The 21831-nt window shown below is 50.4% G+C and overlaps 10 protein-coding genes across 10 annotated transcripts; 6 read left to right on the forward strand and 4 right to left on the reverse strand.

The window, feature by feature from the left end:
• Positions 1 to 766: 766 nt before the first annotated feature.
• On the reverse strand, positions 767 to 1910 carry HO133_007377 (uncharacterized protein; the record flags this gene model as incomplete). The annotated part of the gene is made up of 4 exons (XM_037298268.1): positions 767 to 1128; positions 1178 to 1268; positions 1320 to 1405; positions 1457 to 1910. The coding sequence occupies 4 exons, from the start codon at positions 1908 to 1910 to the stop codon at positions 767 to 769; spliced, it is 993 nt and encodes a 330-aa protein (XP_037156903.1).
• A 236-nt stretch (positions 1911 to 2146) lies between these two features.
• On the forward strand, positions 2147 to 5012 carry HO133_007378 (uncharacterized protein; the record flags this gene model as incomplete). Its single annotated transcript, XM_037298269.1, has 7 exons — positions 2147 to 2624; positions 2669 to 2736; positions 2785 to 3144; positions 3194 to 3271; positions 3327 to 3652; positions 3703 to 4057; positions 4116 to 5012. 7 exons carry the CDS (start codon positions 2147 to 2149, stop codon positions 5010 to 5012), a joined length of 2562 nt encoding a protein of 853 aa, XP_037156904.1.
• Positions 5013 to 5191: 179 nt separating this feature from the next.
• On the reverse strand, positions 5192 to 6202 carry HO133_007379 (uncharacterized protein; the record flags this gene model as incomplete). Its single annotated transcript, XM_037298270.1, has 2 exons — positions 5192 to 6051; positions 6100 to 6202. The coding sequence occupies 2 exons, from the start codon at positions 6200 to 6202 to the stop codon at positions 5192 to 5194; spliced, it is 963 nt and encodes a 320-aa protein (XP_037156905.1).
• An 825-nt stretch (positions 6203 to 7027) lies between these two features.
• Positions 7028 to 7929, forward strand: HO133_007380 (uncharacterized protein; the record flags this gene model as incomplete). The annotated part of the gene is made up of 3 exons (XM_037298271.1): positions 7028 to 7399; positions 7454 to 7792; positions 7849 to 7929. The coding sequence occupies 3 exons, from the start codon at positions 7028 to 7030 to the stop codon at positions 7927 to 7929; spliced, it is 792 nt and encodes a 263-aa protein (XP_037156906.1).
• Positions 7930 to 8382: 453 nt separating this feature from the next.
• Positions 8383 to 9684, forward strand: HO133_007381 (uncharacterized protein; the record flags this gene model as incomplete). The annotated part of the gene is made up of 2 exons (XM_037298272.1): positions 8383 to 9061; positions 9122 to 9684. The coding sequence occupies 2 exons, from the start codon at positions 8383 to 8385 to the stop codon at positions 9682 to 9684; spliced, it is 1242 nt and encodes a 413-aa protein (XP_037156907.1).
• A 930-nt stretch (positions 9685 to 10614) lies between these two features.
• Positions 10615 to 13108, reverse strand: HO133_007382 (uncharacterized protein; the record flags this gene model as incomplete). The annotated part of the gene is made up of 2 exons (XM_037298273.1): positions 10615 to 11355; positions 11405 to 13108. 2 exons carry the CDS (start codon positions 13106 to 13108, stop codon positions 10615 to 10617), a joined length of 2445 nt encoding a protein of 814 aa, XP_037156908.1.
• Positions 13109 to 13399: 291 nt separating this feature from the next.
• HO133_007383 (uncharacterized protein) lies at positions 13400 to 14007 on the forward strand (the record flags this gene model as incomplete). Its single annotated transcript, XM_037298274.1, has 3 exons — positions 13400 to 13458; positions 13506 to 13854; positions 13930 to 14007. The coding sequence occupies 3 exons, from the start codon at positions 13400 to 13402 to the stop codon at positions 14005 to 14007; spliced, it is 486 nt and encodes a 161-aa protein (XP_037156909.1).
• Positions 14008 to 15883: 1876 nt separating this feature from the next.
• HO133_007384 (uncharacterized protein) lies at positions 15884 to 16787 on the forward strand (the record flags this gene model as incomplete). The annotated part of the gene is made up of 3 exons (XM_037298275.1): positions 15884 to 16100; positions 16154 to 16492; positions 16552 to 16787. 3 exons carry the CDS (start codon positions 15884 to 15886, stop codon positions 16785 to 16787), a joined length of 792 nt encoding a protein of 263 aa, XP_037156910.1.
• A 1201-nt stretch (positions 16788 to 17988) lies between these two features.
• On the forward strand, positions 17989 to 19003 carry HO133_007385 (uncharacterized protein; the record flags this gene model as incomplete). Its single annotated transcript, XM_037298276.1, has 3 exons — positions 17989 to 18326; positions 18426 to 18678; positions 18794 to 19003. 3 exons carry the CDS (start codon positions 17989 to 17991, stop codon positions 19001 to 19003), a joined length of 801 nt encoding a protein of 266 aa, XP_037156911.1.
• A 293-nt stretch (positions 19004 to 19296) lies between these two features.
• Positions 19297 to 21630, reverse strand: HO133_007386 (uncharacterized protein; the record flags this gene model as incomplete). The annotated part of the gene is made up of 4 exons (XM_037298277.1): positions 19297 to 20925; positions 20972 to 21238; positions 21298 to 21477; positions 21532 to 21630. 4 exons carry the CDS (start codon positions 21628 to 21630, stop codon positions 19297 to 19299), a joined length of 2175 nt encoding a protein of 724 aa, XP_037156912.1.
• Between the last annotated feature and the right edge of the window lie 201 nt (positions 21631 to 21831).

The following is a 21831-nucleotide window of genomic DNA, read 5'->3' on the forward strand; positions in this document are numbered from 1 at the left end:
GGTAATGCATTTGATGGATCGGTTCCTGTACAATGAACGCCAAACGCGGTTGTGTAGACAATAGACGCTTTATCAACATCACTTAGCGTATCCTTAGCGCTGTTCAACCTATCGAGCATCCTCCCTAAGGTGAAAGATGGCGAAAACACAGGGTTCACACGCGTTCCAGTCTGGATTACCTATCGCTACCCGTTCTAAATTCGAAATTGCCCCAGAAAGAGCGTTGAAGAGGCCGGAAATTTGCTTGCTGATATGGTTTCGTCAAACGCTGGAGGATATGTACCCGCTTCATCTGCCACTTCTCCTGACACATGTTGCCTGTAGCTTTCAACCCCGCTTGTTCGTAATGAAAGCATTGAGCACGAGCGCGACGGCAAAGACCTTAGGAGTCCAACACTTGATCAGTTTGTGCTCAACAAAATCAGTTGCATAGCCCGGAGGATTAGTAGGTTGAAGCGGAGGAGCATACTGGAAGGGAAGAATTGCGCGTCGGCCCGAAGATTGACAGGAAGGAACTTTTGGAGGAAACAAGGGAGAAGCACGAGAGCGTTTGGTGCATGGTTGTTATAATCATCATTACCCATATTGTGACCAGTGCCCCATAGTCCTGGTCCTGTAACTCGCACGTTTCCGGCATGTACTTTTTGGGAAACTTCTCCCATTGCGCCATGGCTATGCCCCAGGTTCAGCTGCAATTTTTGTTGATCTCCTCCTACGCCTTCCCAAATGCACCATCCCGAGCATAGCTCTATCCTAGACGAGAGCTTCAACCCATCTCAACATCTCCAGACTCGTCCCGCCGATGAGAACCATTGGGCTCGTAGTGCTCAAAGACGAGTCCACCATTTGTGTTTGGCGCTGGGGCACGGGTTTCCTCAGGGTCTGCCTCACTAATGGTACCATCCGACATTTTACCGTCGTCCACTGGGGCTCCATTCTGCTCATTCGTTCCAATTGGCCGTTGCGGCAGTGATCGTCCTGCATCCAATGTAGTCTGTCCATTTTGTAAAGGCTGGTTTCCTTTAGTTGCCTTGCTAGCTTTCTTTGCCTTGTACTCTCTGAAAGTCGAGGTCCGGGGTATTACGTCTTCAAGAAATTGAAGGCAGTCCATTCGAGCAACAGCGTTTGCTTTGATAGTGAGTTTGCATGAAGTAAGCCTTTTAGCCGGTAGACTTACCCATATCCTTGTATTGTATATTGCGTCTAGGCTTCTTCTCAGACTTGACCACGTTCAATGCTTGCTCCGCAAGATAGCGTATGAACATTTCCTGAGGCCATTAGGCACTCGTTCGCACGGGAGAAGGATTGGTGGAACGTACCGTGGCTATAGTGATCGCAAAAGCTCCATTGTTTGAACACGCAATGATCTCTTCATCTATGTGAAGAATCTTCTTGACACGAGCCACTACAGATGTCAATCTCACGTGCCAAGACCGAGATCACTAAGAAGACTAACATGGGAGAGACGCTACTCCAGTAATCTCTTCTGGAGGAGGGATAGCGGTATTGTTATAAGGCATCGTAGCAATTTGAGCTCTGTTGTGTTTATATGTAGCGTCCGATAGAGTCAATGTCTGAAAAGGATGATAGGGAGTTTGTGACGATGGTGTTTGGGTGTCGAGAGAGTACGGGTGCGTATGGGCGTTCGCAAGTTCTTCTGGTGGTAAGAGGATCCAACGGTGTGAGAATATTTGAGAAGTTTCGAACGAGGGAGCTTTGAAGTTTTTGGACGGCGGAGTTCCTGTGTCAACCTCATATGACTTTTTCGATAGACGGCTGATTCTGATTGGCACAAGCGATTCTTCCTCGAAAATTCGAGGTAGATATCGTGCATGAAGTGGGCTATCCGGAGGTACTGCTTGCGGACTAGTAGCCCTTGTAGACTTGAACCCCAGTATCCTGTTAGCCATACTGATAGCATGCACGAAGAAGAAGAAGAGAGAGCATACATACGGAAAGACTCTTTCAACAGGAGACTCCTGCTTGTGAAGTGTGGTCACTTCGTAAGGAAGGAGCCATTCACTTCGCGGTCGAAGAGTTCACTTCCACGCAACTTACGCGCCGGACAGCCGAGGATTTACCGAACATGGACATGCATTGCAGCCTCAGGGCACCCAACCACACTACTATACAATGATGACTTGATATGACCGCTCGAACGACATCCTTTTCTGCGCAGCCCCCGCGCCGACCGTCATTGCCGGAAAGAAGGATATCAAGACGGCTGTCCGCCCTTTCAAGCGCCGAACACGGGCAAAATGGAGCTCCGACAGGTAGCACCGAGCAAGAGTTTACCGAGGAAATCGAGAAAATCAAGAGATACGAGGACTTTACAACGATAGATTGGGTGCAAGATGCGGCAAGGGAACAACTCAGGAGAAGAGCAAGACGAAAGGAGAATGCAGGCTTTTTCGAGCGTGATGGGCAGCTAGGCTGGAGACGGAAGCTTCGAGATTCATACGATGCTGGTCAGGCGTGGATTGTTGTCACATTGGTTGGGGCGGCCATAGGATTGAATGCGGCGTTTCTAAACATCGTTACGGAGTGGCTGTCTGATGTGAAGCTGGGCTACTGCACGACAGCCTTTTATTTGAATGAGGACTTCTGCTGCTGGGGCGAAGATAGTAGGTCGATGGCCCTGTTAGTAAACTTGGACTGATTGGAATAGCCTGCGATGACTGGCATAGGTGGACGTCCTTGTGGCCGGTCAATTACTTTCTATATTTTGTCTTCTCGGTATGGCAGAGAAAGATTAGCAACGCAACCCTGCTGACTAGGGTCCAGATTATCTTTGCCCTGACCTCCGCAAGCCTGGTCAAGGCTTATGCTCCCTACGCTGCCGGTTCAGGCATATCAGAGATCAAGTGCATCATTGCGGGCTTCGTTATGAAAGGTTTCCTCGGATTCTGGACGTTGTTGATCAAGTCAATCTGCTTGCCGCTGGCAATTGCATCTGGCCTCTCGGTAGGAAAGGAAGGGCCAAGTGTACACTATGCGGTGTGTACTGGCAATGTAATTTCGAGATTCTTCGACAAGTACAAACGAAATGCGGCCAAAACGCGGGAAATATTGAGTGCTTGTGCTGCGGCGGGAGTCGCGGTGGCGTTTGGGAGTCCTATTGGTGGTGTTCTTTTCTCTTTGGAAGTGAGAATCATGTCTGTCCAGAGCCCGTCTTCAAGACTGACATGTCCAGGAAATGTCGTCTTATTTTCCCCTGAAGACCATGTGGCGGAGTTATTTCTGTGCTTTGGTGGCTACTGCAGTATTAGCGGTAGGTTCAAGTTGACACACGACCTCTCAAATGACGCTAATCATGACTGTTGTAGGCAATGAATCCTTTTCGAACTGGCCAGCTGGTCATGTTCGAGGTCAGATACGATAGATCGTGGCATTTCTTCGAGGTGATTTTTTTCATCTTTATCGGTGTCTTCGGAGGACTATATGGCGCTTTCGTTATGAAATGGAATTTACGGGCAATGGCGTTTCGGAAGAAATATCTTTCAAAGTACGCCGTCTTAGAGGCTACGCTTCTTGCGGCGGGTACGGCGTTACTCTGCTATCCTAACATGTTTTTGAGAATTGACATGACGGAAGCTATGGAGAAGCTCTTCCTAGAGTGTGAAGGAGGTCATGACTACGATGGTCTTTGCGAGTGAGTTGTGTTTGCACGAGTCTAAGACTAGTTATACTGACAGCCTTTAGTACCAAAAATCGGTGGTCAATGGTATTATCGCTGCTATTCGCCACGATTATGAGAACTTTTCTTGTCATCATTTCCTATGGTTGCAAGGTGCCGGCAGGCATATTCGTACCGTCCATGGCAATTGGGGCCTCCTTCGGGAGGATGGTCGGTATCTTGGTTCAGACTCTCCACGAATCGTTCCCGCATGCAAAGTTCTTCGCCGCCTGCGAGCCCGATGTACCATGCATCACCCCGGGCACCTACGCTTTCCTCGGTGCCGCAGCAGCCCTCAGTGGTATTATGCACATAACAGTCTCGGTCGTGGTTATAATGTTCGAACTGACTGGTGCCTTGACGTACATACTACCGACGATGGTGAGTTCGAGACGCTTTCGGTTCCAGAAGTTGTGAAGAGCTGACAACTTGACCCTAGATTGTCGTAGGAGTCACGAAAGCCGTAAGCGAGCGCTTTGGAAAGGGCGGCATAGCAGACCGAATGATCTGGTTCAACGGCTTTCCCTTTCTGGACAACAAGGAAGAGCACACATTCGGGGTTCCTGTCTCCTCAGTTATGACAAGCGAAGTCACCTCACTGCCGTCCTCTGGTCTCAACCTTCGAGCTTTGGAGAGTATTATGTCTCAGAACAAGTATCAAGGATTCCCCATCATCGAAGACCGTACCACAAAAGCCTTGATTGGCTACATCGGGCGTACAGAATTACGATATGCAATAGATCGAGCCAAGAAGGAGGGTTTCATCTCACCAGACGCGAAATGCCTTTTTACTCAACCAGATTCGACGGCATTGCAGACCCCGTCAACCGCAGCGCCACCAGTCACATTCGACGCCATTGCATCCGTAAGCGGCCAGCAGAACGTCGATTTCAGTCGTTTCATAGACCCCACACCACTAGCAGTCCATCCGCGCCTACCGCTCGAGACTGTAATGGAGCTCTTCAAAAAGATGGGACCTCGAGTGATTCTGGTAGATTACAGAGGCCGCCTCGCTGGTCTAGTGACTGTCAAAGACTGTCTCAAATTCCAATTCAAAGTCGAAGCTCATGAGACTTCAAGAGACGACTCGATACTCGATGAAAGGCAGGAGAGATTGTGGGATGTGATTAGTCGAGCGGCTGATTGGGTTGCCGATAAAGTCATGAGTATCTCGGGCGGGCGATTGAAGCTTGGTGGGTCGGCGAGGAGTCCGGGCTTGCTGCAGTCTGAGACCATGGATCCGAGAGACCGGTTAGAGCCCATTCGGGCTTCGAGGCATGCCATATTGGATGGGACGGAGGATGAGGATACGGGGGTCGAGTTGCAGGATCGGTAGATTCTTAGATGTATATCGCGTAGATACCCAGGACTTTTCTCCGCTGGATCCCTACTATTATTAATCGTTTGATTTACATGGTGTATTTCATTGCGAGCTTTAGTGCTATGTTGACTAAAGTGGCAAAGCTTGAGACTGGCCCAAGTAAACGCAGCCGGGAGCGAGGTAAGGGTACCACATCATGACCTGAGCCGTAACAGCAGCACGATCACTCCGCCAAATGCCACTCCGACTGCAGCGCCCTCAAAAGCCGCTGTGGTCACATCTAAGCGACGGAGCACAACTTGTCGCTCACTGAACAAGTCCCGTATCCATTCTTTGATACTGTCGAATGTCCACGTAGGAAACTGTGGTTGTGCGAGCAGATCCAGCTTCGAGCCGCTGGAAGACTCCATGGGTACGACTTCGAACGGTATGTCTTCCTGTAGTGGCAGCGGCGCTTCTATTGAAGGATCTGCAGCTGCTGGTATCTGTGCGTCCTCAACATTTGCTGGCACTATCTCTTCCTGGGCTTCTTGCGTCTCGGCGGAAGTCGCCCCTTGGGCCATCTGAGCCTCTGTTGGCGTTGCTCCAGCAGGTGAGCCTTCCTTTTCTAGCGCCTCCATCACTTTATCCTCGAAACCTTTCACCAGCCTCTTCCTCCTCCATGGCTCAACTCCAATCTGGAACACCAAAAACAGCAACACATTCACCCCCATCAATCCCCAAGTTCCCCAAGTACTCATCCTCCGTATCTTGTCACTCCAGATCTGCTCTTCGTGATACCTAGCCAATATGCTCGCGCTCAACTTCGCTGCTGCCTCCTCTGCCCGCCGCTCTATCGTCAACAGACTGTCTTGGGCGGCAGTTTCAGCTTGCTCGTTCGCGTGGTCTGAGCGGTAGAGCTCCGTGAAGCGCTCTAGGTCATTGGGAGTCCAGGCGTGCTTTCGCTGCAGGAGTTCGTTTACTTCGCGCTGAGAGCGGGAGCGCTGGCTTATAGCTAGAGTATAATCCTCTTTTGCCTTCTGCAAGGTTGTTCGAGTAGTTTGAACATGAATCTCTGGCAAGGGTCAGGGTCGACATCGCCGAAGACGGGTTGATGACCGACCTTGTTGCTCGATGTCCTTCTTCAGAGCCTCGATGCCCGAGTAGCCAGTCAAGTCATTAAGTCTTTGGCCAGCGATGAAGATGTTGGACTGTAGATGGTCCATCACATGGGAAAACCTCTTAGACACGTGAGACCGTCGGCCCTCCTCTTGCGAGGGTAGATCGCTTCGTGGCTTGTCTGCTACATTGCTACTACTTGTTGACAAAGCGCGGCTAGGAGGATTGAAGAATGCTGTTCTGGGTGCTCGAGTTTTGCGACATTTATCTTGCTGTGCAGTATGTATCCGTTCCGAATCCACCGCGCGTTGATTGTGATGGTAGCATCGCTGGCAAATCCATAGCCTTGAAATTAGCTGCTCCCCACGAGCAGCTCGCGGAAGACCTAACAGTTGCGGAGCATATCTTAATAGGCCTTGAATAGGTGAAGCTGTGGCTCGCCCAAAAGTTGGCCGCATTACTCTTCAGCAATGGTATAGCTTCGGAGTTTGGACCGAGGGGTGGTGTGCTGGGGCGGAGATTTCGTGTGCATGATTTTGAATGCCGGGTGCCAGAGGTGAAAAATCAGACGGCTCTGCTGGTACTGCCGTGGCGAGGCGGTAGATCTACACCTGTTCGCTTTCAGATCATGCTCTGGTTGGCAGCCAGTCAAGCCAATCTCGGCATCGATGCCGCCTCTTCGACCAGACTTCCGACAAACATATTCACGCAAGAAATAGAGCGAGCTCGGGGAACGTCCGCGGATGAGGCACTCCCAAGAGTCCCTCACGTCATAGCTAGGAGCCGCTGTTGATGATCACATGGACCCCTATCTCCTCTACGAAGTTCTTCTTTTCAACATTGTCCATTCTTCTACACAACAAGAAACAGCATCCAGCCTGTTCAGCTTCATTAAGAAACTCTTTGCAACCGACACCACTTGACCGATCGCAATGGCACCTGCAAAGCCAGACATCGTGCTCTACACATCCGGCACACCTAATGGGCAGAAAGCTAGCATTACGCTGGAAGAGCTCGGTCTACCTTACGAAGTGCAAAACATTCAGATTAGCAAGAATATCCAGAAGGAAGACTGGTACTTGAAGATCAATCCCAATGGCCGAATCCCAGCCATTGTCGATAAGACGCCTTCATCTGATGGGAAGCCGCGAGAAAAGAGAGTATTTGAATCTGGAGCACTGATGCTTTACCTTTGCGAGAGATACGACCCAGAACACAAGCTCTCGTACCCATACGATTCGGATGAATATTGGGAGGTTGTGGAATGGTTGGTCTGGATGCAAAGCGGACTCGGCCCCATGCAGGTATATTGACATGGGCCAGAACCCGACTTGAGGCTTTGATTTTGAGAGAATTAGGGTCAAGCGAACCACTTCTACCGCTATGCTCCGGAGAAGATTCAGTATGGCATCAACCGTTATCAGACTGAGACCAAGCGCTTGTACCAAGTGCTGGAAGACCGCCTCGAATACCAGTCTAAAAACGGTTCAAGTGGGCCATGGACTGTTGGTGATAAGATGACTATTGCGGATCTTGCTTCCTTTGCCTGGATCAACTGGGCTGAATGGGCAGGTGTTGAGGTAAAAGAGTTCAAACACCTCGAAGGATGGCTGGATCGGATCAATGCTAGACCAGCAATCCAAAAGGGGTTGGATGTCCCTGAGCCATTTGAAATGAAGAAGAAAATGCAAACCAAGGTCAGATGCCGCGCTTGTAGGGTAAGATAGGCACACAAAGCTGACATCAAGTGTAGGAGGGCGAGGAAGAATATCAGAAGATGCATAGCCAATGGGTCATGAAAGGGCAAGACGCCGACCAGGAAAAGCACAAATGAGTATACAACAACAATGTTTTGTCTAGAACACCGAAGAAGACAGTATGTAGAGATTTTATCTAGTGTCGACAGAATTTATTGAATCGTGAGAAACTTCGCAGACCCACGGTTGGATATCCCAGGCCTGCACAGTATGATTGGCTGTCATCCGCCGGCTTTAAGCGCCCAGCTCTAGATATCTAAAACCCGGATGTAAATTCACATCTAATGATTTAATGATTAAGGCTCTTTTGTTTCGCCCATTGTCCACTGAATTTTCTTATTCAGAACAAAGCAACTTTGTGGTAGCCGTTGTATTCATGTAACAATGGCCATTTCCCATTCCTGGCTTTGTCCAGGTTCTTCCCATTAACCCCCCAACCTCTTCTAGCCAACGTCACCACCTAATTTCCCCTTTACCACAGCAAGCTATATAGAATCACTTACCACACCCCTCGGTCACATAGTACAAGCATGGCTTTTGCCTCGGTATTTGCCAAAACCAGCGGATTGATCTCCTCCAGTCCACAACGCAGCACCTCATCCTACAGCTCAACCACACACACAGAGCTCGAACAACAATCAGAGAGCGGCTCGATGAGTCCCACAAAGCGGCGCACCGAGAAATGGCTACAGGAACACACTCCAAAGAAACATGGCAGCAGCCATGATCTACGCAAAGTGAAAGACGGCAGGATCGTCAGGGAGAATGGCCGCGATGGACGCAAGAAGCGTGCAAGCTTCTGGAACTTGGCACTTTGGTTCAGCGGTTATGGTAAGAGCCAGAGCAATGATCGCGAGGAGGATGATCTCGAAGGGGACACGATGATCGACGACGATGCGTCTACTGCCGCTCCTGGATACGACAACGATCCTACTCTGGTCGTGGATGATGACAATACAGGAATCAAAGGTGATGAGACCGCGCATGCTCTACAAAAATACAACGACCGCTATCTCGACTACGATGATCCACGTATTCAAGACTGGACGGAGGAAGAGAGATGGCTCTTCGCCAAGCTCACAAATCGCGGCTACGAGCCTTTGCTCCATGACACCTGGATCTTAGACTACCCAACCTTTCCGGATCCGCTCTTCACAAACGACGAGAACCAGGTCTACATCAATAATATTCATAGCTCAATCGGCAGAGGTACGCATTATCCGTCCGCTTCATCACGTTTGTATTGTAGCTAACGTTTGATCTTCACAGCCTGCCGCTCCCTTACCGACCTCATCTTGGCCGGCTCCCGCGTTCGCGACCAGATCCTCAGCCAGGCAGCAACCGAGAAGCCGCTCTTCCATGCGATCAACAAGTATTACAAATGGTCGATCGCGGACGGCAAGGTGCAACACAAAGACCATATCCCGGTCATCGCCATCGCCTCAGCCAAAGGCCAAGAAACAGTCGAAAGCGTCGTCGGTCGAATCACCGATCAGCTCCACTCCCTCGGCCGCCAGTACCGCGACAAATGGCGACACCCGAGTTCGCACGAAAGCGATGAGCATCAAGAGTTCACTCATGAGCTGCCGACCTTGACTGGATTCGTGATCAAGTATAGCATTGTGGCCATCGTGACTTGTGACATTCGCGTGGCCGGCAATCCGATCAGGACGTTGGGGACGTTCGATTTCAAAGTGATAGGGCAGGACGTGTGGCACGCGCTCGCGATCTCGATCGCGATGATCCGGGGCCGGAACTATCTGATGCAGTTGGACGAGGAAGGCGAGTTGGGGCCGGAGGTCATCGATTATGGCTCCGATCCAGATGCCTGATTTCGTCGAAAGGGGAATCACGGCTCACCCTATAAGTCAGGTCTGTAGTGAGGGCAGAACGGCAGGAATCAGTCGCATTGCATAGTGTTCAGAAGCGGAGGAGTAGGAGTTTTGAGGGCTTCTTCGATACCCGAGATACCCCATGTTGCATACATCATAGCGAATCTTCTTTCCTCGGAGTATGTACATCCAATTGTAAGCTCATGTGGCTTCAATGATCACTGATTCCTAATCTTGATCACCCAGCATCAAAGCATGGCTAATTCCATTGACACTGACGCTGTTCGCGCAGACCACTCATGTCTCTCAGATCGTGGGGTTGCTCATCCTCATCCTTATCCATGATGCCATCCCTCTGAATCAAATCTCGAGCGATTCATCTCCATGCCAACGTCCCACCCCTTTATCCGCAACTGAAGGCGCTGCTGATCACCAGCCAGTACGGAAGGAGAGAAGATCCTTCAATGTTGCCGTCTTAGCCTGCTGGAAAGGAATAATTTGCGGCCCTAGGCTGCAGAGTCTTCGGAGGCAATGTCACTGAGATCTAAGGTTACCCTAATCTGCAAGGAGTATCCACGACGCAGGGGGCCAAACAAGAGGTCGAGCCATGAGCTTGCGTCAGGCATCCTGCCAGATATGATTGTGGGTGTTTCGGTACGAGTCCCGGAAAGGTCGAGACTGGAAGAGACGAGGATTAGATTTCTTTTGGCTCAAGGCTCCGTCTGAGCTGGATATATGTCATAACAGCGGAAGCTTTCAGCTTGAAAACCATCACCTGTGTCATACAGACAAACCCGGCGCTTGAGACTGCAATATCATCTGGCAGCTTGCCGGGCGTGCTGCCACATTTACCGGGGCTCCACTTAGATATTTTCCTTAGCAACGCTGACGTTGACTCTGTCAAGATCAGTTTCGCTACAGCTCGATACGTCACAGCCTTGCTTTTGTCTGCATTTCTTTCCGTCTCCGCTTCTTTGGACTTCTCAAGGCATCCACAGCGGCGTTACCTGGAGCAGCTGCGCTTTCGAACAACTGCCGGCCAACTTTGTCCGCCAACACCAGTACTCTTGTGCTGACTGTAGCACCATCACGACGGTTCTTGCCTTCTCTCCGTGAATTCGCTATAGTCTCGATGAAGGACCAAAGGTTGCCTTCCGGAATAATATTTCCCGTCGCCGGGTCTCTTTTAGGTGTCCATCCCTCAGCCAGCTTGATCGTTGAGGGAACCTTTTTATCTTTACTTTTGTGCAAATTGACGATGCCTTCGTCTTCAAAAAGTTGAAATGCGTTCTTCAGTGTTTCTTTGTTGACGGCCTCGAAATACGAAAGATCGCCTTGGTGATAGAGCGTCTTGCCCAGCAGCTGCGCAGCGTCTTGAGTTTTTGCGACGTCAAGCCACACTTCATCCTTCTGCTCCAATGGCGGCGTCAAGCCCATGAGTGCCACAGCGCCTAGCCATGTCGATTCGATAAAAGGCCAGATTAGGAAACAGTAAAAGTCGAAATTTTCTCGCCCATTCTTTCTCTCTGTATCGCTCAAGCCTGCCGAGAGCGCCTTTCCTGCAGGATCGCGAGAGACCGTGATAACACCGTCTCTTTCCAGACCCCGTAGAGTGGCATTGAGATTAGCGAGAAGGCCTGCTGTAGGGTAGATAAATTCGCCGCGGAAAAGCTACGATAGTCATCAGCCAGTAGATCAACGTTGATTTGAAACATCTTACCTGAGAGAGGAAGTACACCTGGTCATGTAGACGATCAAACGATATTCTTTGATTGTCAGGCCCTCCGCCTTGTTTAACACGCGTGTACATGGCTGCAGACACGAGTGCTTCTGTGATGAAAAGATGAATCGTCATGTTGCGGTAGAAAGACAACTGGAACCTGTCGACGGCGTAATATGTAGTCTCTGGTAAGCCATCTACGACACCCACCAGACCAGATCCCAAAACTTCAAGGCCCCGATCCACAACTACCTCTGTAGGAGCGCCGGCGAAGTGTGCCACTCGACCTCCTTTATTTTTGACCCGCTCGCTCAGCCATTCGACTCGTCGTATCAGCTCGGATTTGCCGACTCCCCGTCCGCGTAGAGTGAGCAACACGGTACCGATCAGGGCTGTAGGCATCACAACGGAAACAGCATTGATATCCGACAGCACTTTGAAGCCCAACGTTCTGAGAAGACGCCCCCGGTTCTCGGAGGTTTGCAAATTGGTCCGACCCTCCGTTGCGAGCGACTGGTCTTTCCGAGTTTGTTGGCCATTGATGAAGTCCCGAAGACTCCAGGGTTCATGAAAACGGACGTCGACTCTCCCAAGTTTCAGAGAAAGTACAGAAGAGGCGGAGAGGAAGTCTTGTAGGTTCTCCTTTGGCTTCGGCTGACCGAGTAGCTCACTAATATATGACTCTGTCTCGATTACCTTATCGTACTGAGTGCTCACGGGACAGATAATTGCATCATCTACGCGGCCAGACAGGACGCTGTCTAGAAGGAAGCTCAATATTCCAAATTTGGGGGACAGAAGCTTGCCAGTCCTCGATCGACCGCCTTCAATGAAGCATTCAAAGTTGAAGCCGTTCTGCAGTAGTGTGTCAATGTACGATTGAACGAGCGTCGTGTACAAAGCATCATCTCCAAAACTTCTTCTGATCCACATAGCTCCAGCATGCTGAAGAAATGAGCCTATTACTGGGAAATTGAGGTTATCACCCGCAACGACAGTAGGTAAAGCGATCCCTAACCGATAGCAGATGAGTTGTAGCGAAACGTAGTCAACATGGGATCGGTGACAGGGGAGGAAGACGATTGAGTGCTTTTTCTTGGCTGCTTGTTCGGCAACAGCTCGTAGCCGAAGCACTTCTTCGCTCGAGACATGGATGCCTTGGTGGTACGCACGGGTCAGAAGCTGCGTGCACAGGTAGTAGGCCCCTCTGATAAACCTTTTGCTCTCCATCTTGCAGATCATGCCATCCGTCAATTCTAGTGCAACTTCCTGCAGACTTGCTTCAATCTCGGTTTTTCTCCGGACTTTGTTCTGGAATATGTCTTTCTCATCACCAAGTAGACCCCATTGTTCCTCGACTTCCACCCTTCGTTGCGCCAAGTCTTCGATTCTTCGTCTGAGCATCGGTGTCTTCATAACGGCCGCTTTCATGTTTTCGGAGAAGCCGCTGTAGAAGATCGGCTGACCTAGGACCTCGTCATAGGCTCTCCATCCCGTTCCAGACACGTGTAGGCTGACCTCCCGAAGGAAGTCCAGAGGCGACTCGCGGAACCGAGCCATATGTTCGACGAGGTTTCTTTCATGACCTTCATCTTGACTAGCAGGAGGCTCGACATAGCCAGTTGGATGTATGGTGACTTGATCCCCAAGAATATCGAGATCAGGAGCTGAAGCCGGAGAGCTTTCAGTCTTTGGGGGAGGCATGACTGTGGGTCGACCTCAGGGTATCAGGAGGCCAATCTATGTTGAGTACCAGTGATAACGCCCGTTAGGCATGAAGCCATAAGGTGACAGCTCATGTCATAAGGTAATGGTCACAATTTAACGGTGCACGCCGTTTGTTTTAGCCGCCTAGCCCCACGCTTCCAGGCCCCCACGTGCCGGAGCGGGGGGCTGCTGTAGCGCCCGACGGCGGGACCCCGCATAAAATCTCATTCCACAACGGCACAACCTTACAACAATTCTCGCTCGTCAAACTTGGCGAGGCCGTCTACAATGCCTTCGGTGGCTCAAGCACTCGGGCCTCTGAGCACTCAAGCTATCATCATAGACCAGTGAGTTGATGCGCTGCCTCCAATTGCGCTATTCTAATTGTTGACAGCTCCTCAACCTCCCCGGGCCACCTGTTCCTCTCCCGCCCAATCTTCGCTCCTTTGCTCTTCCCCAACGAATCTTCCGACGCCCGCGACCACTGTGCCAACGAAAGGACTTTCCTCTCATGGCTTCGACTGAGCATCTACATGTCCGTCGTCAGCGTGGCCATTGTCATATCTTTCCATCTTAAATCTCAGCCCACCAGCATTGAGAAACGGATAGCATTGCCCGTAGGACTGATTTTCTGGTTCCTGAGTGTCGCTTGCCTGGCTAGTGGGTTTGCGAATTATGTCAAGACTGTTACGAAATATTCGCGGAGACAAGCGTTGGTACAGAGTGGGTGGAAGACACAAGTCGTGAGTATACTCCTCGGATCCGGGCAGAAGAAACCCACGTGTTGATCGTTTTCGCGGCTGATGGTCAACCTACAGGTCTTCACCATCGTATCATGCGCAATAGTAGCAGCTTGTGTACTGTTCCTATCTACTAACGCTGCGTCAAGCCGATGAGTTCCAGGTCAACAGGAGAAGAGAATGTCGATGGCCAGATGATGTGTCATTCTACCATTTCCTGGCGGGGCTTTCCCTCAAGGGTATTCCAAGGAAAGGAATGCATACCTCATCAGGGTGTGGGATAGTGTTCCAGCTACAGAATTTGCCAAAGAGCAACTCCGTTACGTGAAGCAAAAGCCGCTCTCACCCAATTGCCAGATCCGATGTCCATCTCTTGCATAAAGATCCAGACCATTTCAAAGACTACTCTCTTTCCCAAGGTCAAGGGCAGCGAAGGATAAGCCAACACATAAGACAAGACCGTTACCCAGTGACATGGAAATACCCCTGGTCCATAGCTCAAGAATTTGTCGTATGGCAAGTCCGGTTCCCCTCTCACATCTCGACCAAGGACATCACAGAAACCTTGCTCGCCTGCTGTAGCACAAATCGCAAACTTACCTCATTGTTTCATCGCATCAACATCTTCCACATTTCAACTTTATCATATGGCCTGCCTCGCATGCTTCAGGATCAAAAACTATGATCACATTTGCGGCATCTGATCATCGGCGACTCAAGCGCCGTAGCACGCACCAGCCTAGTGGACGCGGATATGGGAAATTTTCATGGGGAGATCGCAGAGCTATGTCCGGCGCCGAAAACTTTCGAGGTGCAGTCTCCGGATCTTGTTAAACGCATCTTGTCCCTGCGACGCTAAACTTTCGAGGTGCAGTCTCCGGATCTTGTTAAACGCATCTCGTCCCTGCGACGCTACGATATCATTGCGACATCTGGTTGACGCCTTTGAAGGTCAAACTCCTAATGTTGGTACTGTTGAGCGGAATGGATATCATGGTCTCCATCCTCATTGTTGGGCATTTCCGTTGCATACTAGAACGCAGCAGATTTCATGCGTAGACGCAACCAACCTTGAGTGTTTGAAATTTCAATAGACCTGCCGGAGAGAATCCTTATACTGCTGCAAATCACCGGTGCTGAAAGCAGTTAGTGAAATACCGACTCGGGTTCTATTTTTGTATCACAGGCTTTGAGACTGTAACATCTCAGTTTTGGAAGCGTAAGCAGGTGTGGATGGGTATCATCTTTGAGCATTCGGACAATCTTATACAGTCGTTATGCCTATGAATATCAGACCAAGCATGTACCTTCAGAATTCGACCTGTTACTCTCCTACAAATAAGGCTTGAGCAATGACAGACGGGTATGATCTTCGGTCTTCAAGCCCACATTGTACGAAAATCTCTTCTCGAGGCTTTGTCAATTCAAACATAGGATTTGGGGAACCAAGCTGGGATCTTGTTGTTTTGGAAGCCTGAGTAATGCTAGATGAACGCAATAGATGGGGAATGAGTATGCATTATATTTCGAGCTGGGCTCCAGATGTCTTTCCGGATGTTGCCAAGAACGCTTACCAGTAATTGCTGGCTGTCTTTAAGGATATCTAGGGACATGGGACTACCCCAGGCATGTTGCGTAAGGATGATGAGCAGACTCAGCTCAATACACTCGGACTCAAATCATACAAGATTAGAAACATTGCTTCCGGAAAAATTGTGTTCAGATCATACGAGTAACATGGAGTTCTAGTAGCTGAATGATCTAGAGGAAATTGTCTCTTAGTATATAGTCCCAATCGGTGAGAACTCGTGCCTAGATATCTGCTTGTCCTTAACGCAACCCGAGCAAGGTCCACCTCGAAGCCCGAGAGAAGCCCTAATCTAATCGGTCGGCTGTCGGGGATCGGCCAGATCGGTCCTCGGTCATCTTTTTGTTGTATTCCATCCCCCCCCCCCAAACCGCATTGAAAACTTTCTACATCCACAAAGTTGATGCTATAGCGCTCAAAAAATTGATAGACATCCATTCCAACATGGGCAGCACTACAACCGAAACACAAACAATCACCGCAGAGAACGTCATACGACTGTTTCCCGACGTCGACACTCACTTAGCTACCTCGCATAGAGTACCCACAAGTGACGCTGACTTGCAAGGCTACGATGAGGAACAGATTCGCTTGATGGAGGAGGTCTGCATTGTCCTCGATGAGAACGATGTGCCCATAGGAAGCGCGAGCAAGAAAGTCTGTACGTTCAACGTGTATCCCTTCTCGCCAGCACCATTGCTGACTGGTGATTAGGCCATCTCATGACGAACATCAATGAAGGCCTACTACACCGAGCTTTCTCCGTCTTCCTCTTCGACTCGAAAAATCGACTGCTGCTACAACAGAGAGCTTCCGAGAAGATTACATTCCCAGACATGTGGACCAACACATGCTGCTCGCATCCATTGGGAGTACCTGGAGAGACGGGAGACGAGCTAGAGGCGGCCGTGCAAGGTGTTCGAAGGGCGGCGCAGAGGAAATTAGACCAAGAGCTTGGTATTGGGGTGAAGGGAGTGCCACTGGACAAATTCCGGTTCTTGACGAGGATACACTACAAAGCGCCGAGTGATGGCAAATGGGGAGAGCACGAGAGTCAGTCTTTCCTGTTGACTCCGACGACCCCAGGAGCGCACTAATAGCCCCGAATCTAGTTGATTATATCCTGTTCATCAAGGCCGATGTTGACCACACGCCGAACCCCAATGAAGTGAAAGATACTCGATACGTCTCGGAGGCGGAACTAAAAGCGATGTTCAAGAACGACAGTCTGAAATTTACGCCATGGTTCAAGCTGATTTGCGAGTCAATGCTCTTTGAGTGGTGGGAACATTTGGATCAAGGCTTGGAAAAATACACTGGAGAGAGTCAAATCCGACGCATGCTGTAATTGAAAGCGTCGGACGTGCTAAAAGGAGGGCATGATGTCATGATCCTTTCAACGCGAACTGCAGGCTTCTTATCATATGCCATACCCAGTCTGAGTGGAGATGTAAAGGCAGATGAATGTAGAAGGATGCTTACGGACCTGGTGGAACTACGGGAGTAACCAAGAGCAGCCATACTCGATGTAGCAGGTACAAGCGATCCATCCAACATTAACCTTAGGGACCTTACTGCAGATCTTTCGTTGAGCTTCTTAAGGTAACGGCTCAAGGGCATGCAATTGATAGGCACAATGGCCTAGAAAGAATCTCTTCTATTGATTTGAAAACATCTACAAGATATCCTGTAGAATTACACACCTCTTGCATGCTGCAATTTTAGAAAGGAACCCGGCGGGGATAGCTGCCTTATCAGTGAATTGATGCTGGCCAATGCCAGTGACCCAAGTATCTGACATATGCAGGAGTCGCGACCCAGACTCTAAGATGGGCAAGTCTAGAGAGTCTAGAGGCTTTCCCGCACTACGGAAAGGGCATCGCTTCGATCCGACAGGTCACTTGCTTTTTCATCCAATCACTTCAGTCAGTGAATGCATCTCCATCACAAGACCTTTAAATTCTCCCAAGTCTTCTTGTCACTCTTCCGCATTTTCCTCCTTCTCTTCTTACCAACCTTCAAATACCCTGTTTTACAGTGCTGGTCTTCCATCTCAAACTGAATTTGGGCAAGGTCTGAACTGCAACAGTGTCGACCAATCTCGAGGTTACACAAGCTTTACTTACAACTTATCAAAACCAATTATCACTTTACCCTCATTTTCGCTTACTTGAGACGTCCCGAGCAAAGTCCGGGATTCCCTTGACCAGAAAATACTATCATCTTCTTCGGATTGAAAAGCTTCAACATCTGCGTTGATGTCGGTTGATATACGCCAATCTCTTACCTGCTTGCGTTATCCGTCTCGTTTCGAGACGGTGTCGAGAACGCAGTTGTCGAAAGAACATAGTGGTGATTTAACAAGACCTATTGATCGTCATTGAACGGTAGAGTGGAAGGAAGGTAAGCTCGAAATCTCGACATAGGCCTCATATGTACAAGTGCACCATTGCTGACCCTTGCCAGGCGGATGAATCAGTCTACTCAGCAAACCAACAACATTTCAGCCATCTCACCCAACAGAGAAAGCTGCTCCACCGCCAGAAACCATGGAGAAGAAATCTAATCCAGCCGTCACAGTCGAGTCCCTCCCTAGCATCTCGCAAGCCTCCAGCTCCAGCTCCAGCGCTGCTGCCGCTTCAGCCGCCAACCACCAAGTCCGCGTCCTCCACAAAAGCGAGTACAAGGAGGCCGCCCTTTGCCTCGCCGAAGCCTTTAAAGACGACGATGTCGTCATGTACTTTGTCAAAACGGGCGACCGCAAGAACTTCACCGCGGCCGATGAGTGGAAGTTGCATCTCCACATTATGGAATGCATTACCTATGCGCACATCATAAGTGGATTGGCTACCGTCGTTGGCCCAAACTACGACTGTGTGGCTCTCTGGTGCGTCTGACCATCATCCCCGCGCCAAACCCTATGGACTCGGAATACACAAGTAAGTCAGAAAGTAAACAAGCGACTAACCCAAGCCTCGAGGAACAGGATGCCCCCGAACAAAAACATGGACGACTTCTGCACCATGCTCTGGAGCGGCATGTTCGGCCTCAACTGGAAACTGTCCAAGGAAGGCAAGAAGCGCTTCTTCGACGAGTTCCTCCCCCTGCTGCACGACACCAAACATCACGTCCTAGGCAACGAGGACGAAAACTCCTGGTACCTCGTCTACATCGGCACGAAACCGGGGTCCAGGGGCAAAGGGTACGCCAAGTGTCTGATCGAGCATACCACCAAGCAGGTAAGTCCAATCCAATCCCAACCCGCTCACATACGCAATGTTTTCTTTTCCGTCCGGTTTTTTTTGGAAAAAAAGAAAGGCTGGGAATCCGGTTATTGACGCGGGGAGAACCTAGGCCGACGTCGAGAACCGCACCAGCTACCTCGAATGCAGCAACGTCCTCAACCTGAACCTCTACGGCCGCCTCGGCTTCCGCACCGTCCAGCAGATCCGGCTCCTGCGCGGCGGGAAGCCCATCGAGATGGACGTCATGACCAGAGTGCCGGTCGCGCGGCAGCTCGTGGGGAAGACGGCCGGGTTCGCGGGGCGTGAGGGGGGGAAGTGAGATCGTGGCGGAAAAGGGGAAGGGGGGGGGGGAAAGGTTTCATTGGTAACATGTTTTTGATTTTGCGGGGAGGTGAGGAGATTGAAGGGAAATAAATTGGGAAATGATGGAGGATGTGGTGGCAGATTGATGATGATGATGACAGAATGCGCTCCTAAGTACACATTTGCATGCTAAGCAATGACGATATCACGAATCCATGCTCTCTGATTTTGCCACATTCTCATGCCGCTTGCCCAAACTGCAAATGTTAGAGATTCCACACCGTGCTCGCAAAGTCCAACGCGAACGACCTAACACCGTTCAAAGACCCTATAAAGCCCCTTCAGATCCGCCACCTCCACCACACCCTTGAGCAGACCCTCGGTGGCGACCAACCTCGCCCTGAAGGCCGGGAACAGGACGTGCTCGAGCGCTCTGCCCATGTCTTCCCTGCGTGCTTCAAGGCCAGCCTTCAGCTCGTCCGTCCCGTCCGCTCCTCCCGTCCGGGTATCGTCGCCCGCCACCGCTCCGGTGGGCAGCTGCTCCGGCGTATAAAAGCTCGCCAACTCCCTCAAGAAGGTATGGAAGCAGCTCTCCTCGTCCACCCAGTTGACGCACGGGCCCAAGCGCATCAGGAAACGGGGAAGCTTGGCTAGACTGGGGGTGTAGCCCTTCGTCAGAAGCGGGAGACTGACGAGTTCGCCCGCGGGAGAGACTTCCAAGGTGAAGTACTGTGATAGCATTTCTCTACTAGCGATGAGCTGGGTCGCGACCATATCTGGGACGGTATCCCAGGGCACGCCTTCGTCTTCTGGATTTCCAAGTGCCTTTTCGTGCTTGACGCCGATGTGGATTAAGGATCTGATGTCCAGCGGGGTTTCAAACTTGATGGCACCGAAGTTTCCGAAGTCGGTGAGGCCCAGCTGGTAGAAGTACTCATTCGAAACCATGCCGTAGTCGACGAGGTATAGCTTGACGCCGCCTTGAATCGCGACTATTCGACGATTGAAATCCACGACGCCGACGTAGGTGTGAGATGCGAATACAGCTGTCAGTCCAGCATGCATGGAATCACGGACCGATGCTCGGAGGTGCTTGATCGTTCTATAGTTGTACTCTGTGGGTTCTCTGGCCGAGGTGAGGTAGGTAGTCGATGGAGGAGCAGGTGTGGACGCATTGTTATTCGAAGGTGGGAGCATGGAAGTTATTTTGCGTAGCTGAGGGTCGGTGCGAACAAGTTGGTACTCCCATGGCTTGGCCGGAGTGGCGGATGATTGTTTCTGGCTCGACTTTGGGGTTTCTGCCCGGGTCTTGGAGAGGGTTGGGACAGGTGTTTTGGCGCTGGGGAGGAGGGACTGAGTCGTGAAAGTTCTGCTTGTGTCGACCTGTGATAGCTTGGTAGATATCTCTGCGCAGATGCTTTCGATAATCTCTTCTTCATTGAGAAAATTGACTTCGCGCTTGGTAGGATGTACATTAACGTCGACTCGTGAAGGATCGATGTCCAGGCTGAGATAGATGAACGGGTGACCACCCTTAGGTAGATAGGCCGAGTAAGTCTGCTCTATAGCCTTTTTGATCGCCGAGGATTCCACAGAACGATGATTGATGAAGAGGAGAAGTGTTGTCTTCTTGATGTGGTAGTTGGCATTACTCGTCCAGCCAGAAGCCTTGAAAGCCCATTTTCCATCACTGATTTGAAAATCAATCAGCTCGTTGGCAACAGTAGTTCCATGGATTTGGCGAATGCTGTCAACAGTGCTAGCGTTCGAGGGCGTGGATATGCCCATAGCAGATTCTCCATGCTTCTTGCATGAAAATGCGACCCCTGTACAATGTACGGCATAACGACCTACAATTTCAAGGATCTTGGCGTATTCCTCGCTAGGGGAGCGAAAAGCTTTTCGACGAGAAGCCATGTTGTAAAAGAGATCCTCGACCTGTCATAATAAGAATTGATCACGAGGAGTGTTGAGACCTACCTACCGTAATCTGTGTACCACCGCGACCTGCAGTGGGCTTCGGCTCTGTGCCTTGACCAGGCTTTGCAGGTGTCAGTCTACCGTCAGCATAGTGGGCGCGCCAAGCGCAGCTTGAGTCTGCGGTTTTGGTGGTAACTGTGAGATGAGCAATATGGCTGATGCTAGCCAAGGCCTCTCCCCTGAAGCCATACGTGCCTATTGAGGATAGATCCTCAAAGGTCTTGAGCTTGGACGTTGTAAACCTTTCGCAAAGAATAGGTAGGTCATCTTTCTGATCCGGGTGTCAGCAAATACCTGGGCGCCCATGATCTGTATGGCACAGAGACGGACATTGATGCCGCGGCCGTTATCGGTGATCTGAAGCAACTTCAGCCCTCCATCCTTGACGACAATCTCGAGAGAAGTGGAGCCAGCATCCACTGCGTTTTCAATCAATTCCTTCAAAGCATGAACGGGAGCGACTATAATCTCGCCGGCAGCAATTTTGTTGACAACATCTTGATCAAGAGCCTGGATAAGCGCATCAGCTGCGGCTCTGCCCTTAACTCTTATCTGACATGCTACCTTGATCCTTTTGGGAGCCTGAGAAGCTAGATTGGACTCTTCCGCTTTCCTCTTAGTTCCCCGATGAGTGGCTTCGTCATGAAGAACTGCTTCTTGCATTTTCGAAAGATGCCCTGAGACAATGCGAAAGAATTCTGGTAGACAGTACTAAAAGAAGAGAGAGGTTGAGACTTTTCGCTGTTCGGTCCCTCGGTCCGCTTCCCATTCGACTCCAGTGCCCATGGAACCAACCCTTGCCACAATAACCACTCCGCCCATAAAATTATATCGTAAAACATGCAAAGTCCCTCAGCTCACTCC

The sequence above is a fragment of the Letharia lupina genome, assembly GCF_014066315.1.
Source record: "Letharia lupina isolate WasteWater1 chromosome Unknown contig_3, whole genome shotgun sequence".
NCBI classification, from domain to species: Eukaryota; Fungi; Ascomycota; class Lecanoromycetes; order Lecanorales; family Parmeliaceae; genus Letharia; species Letharia lupina.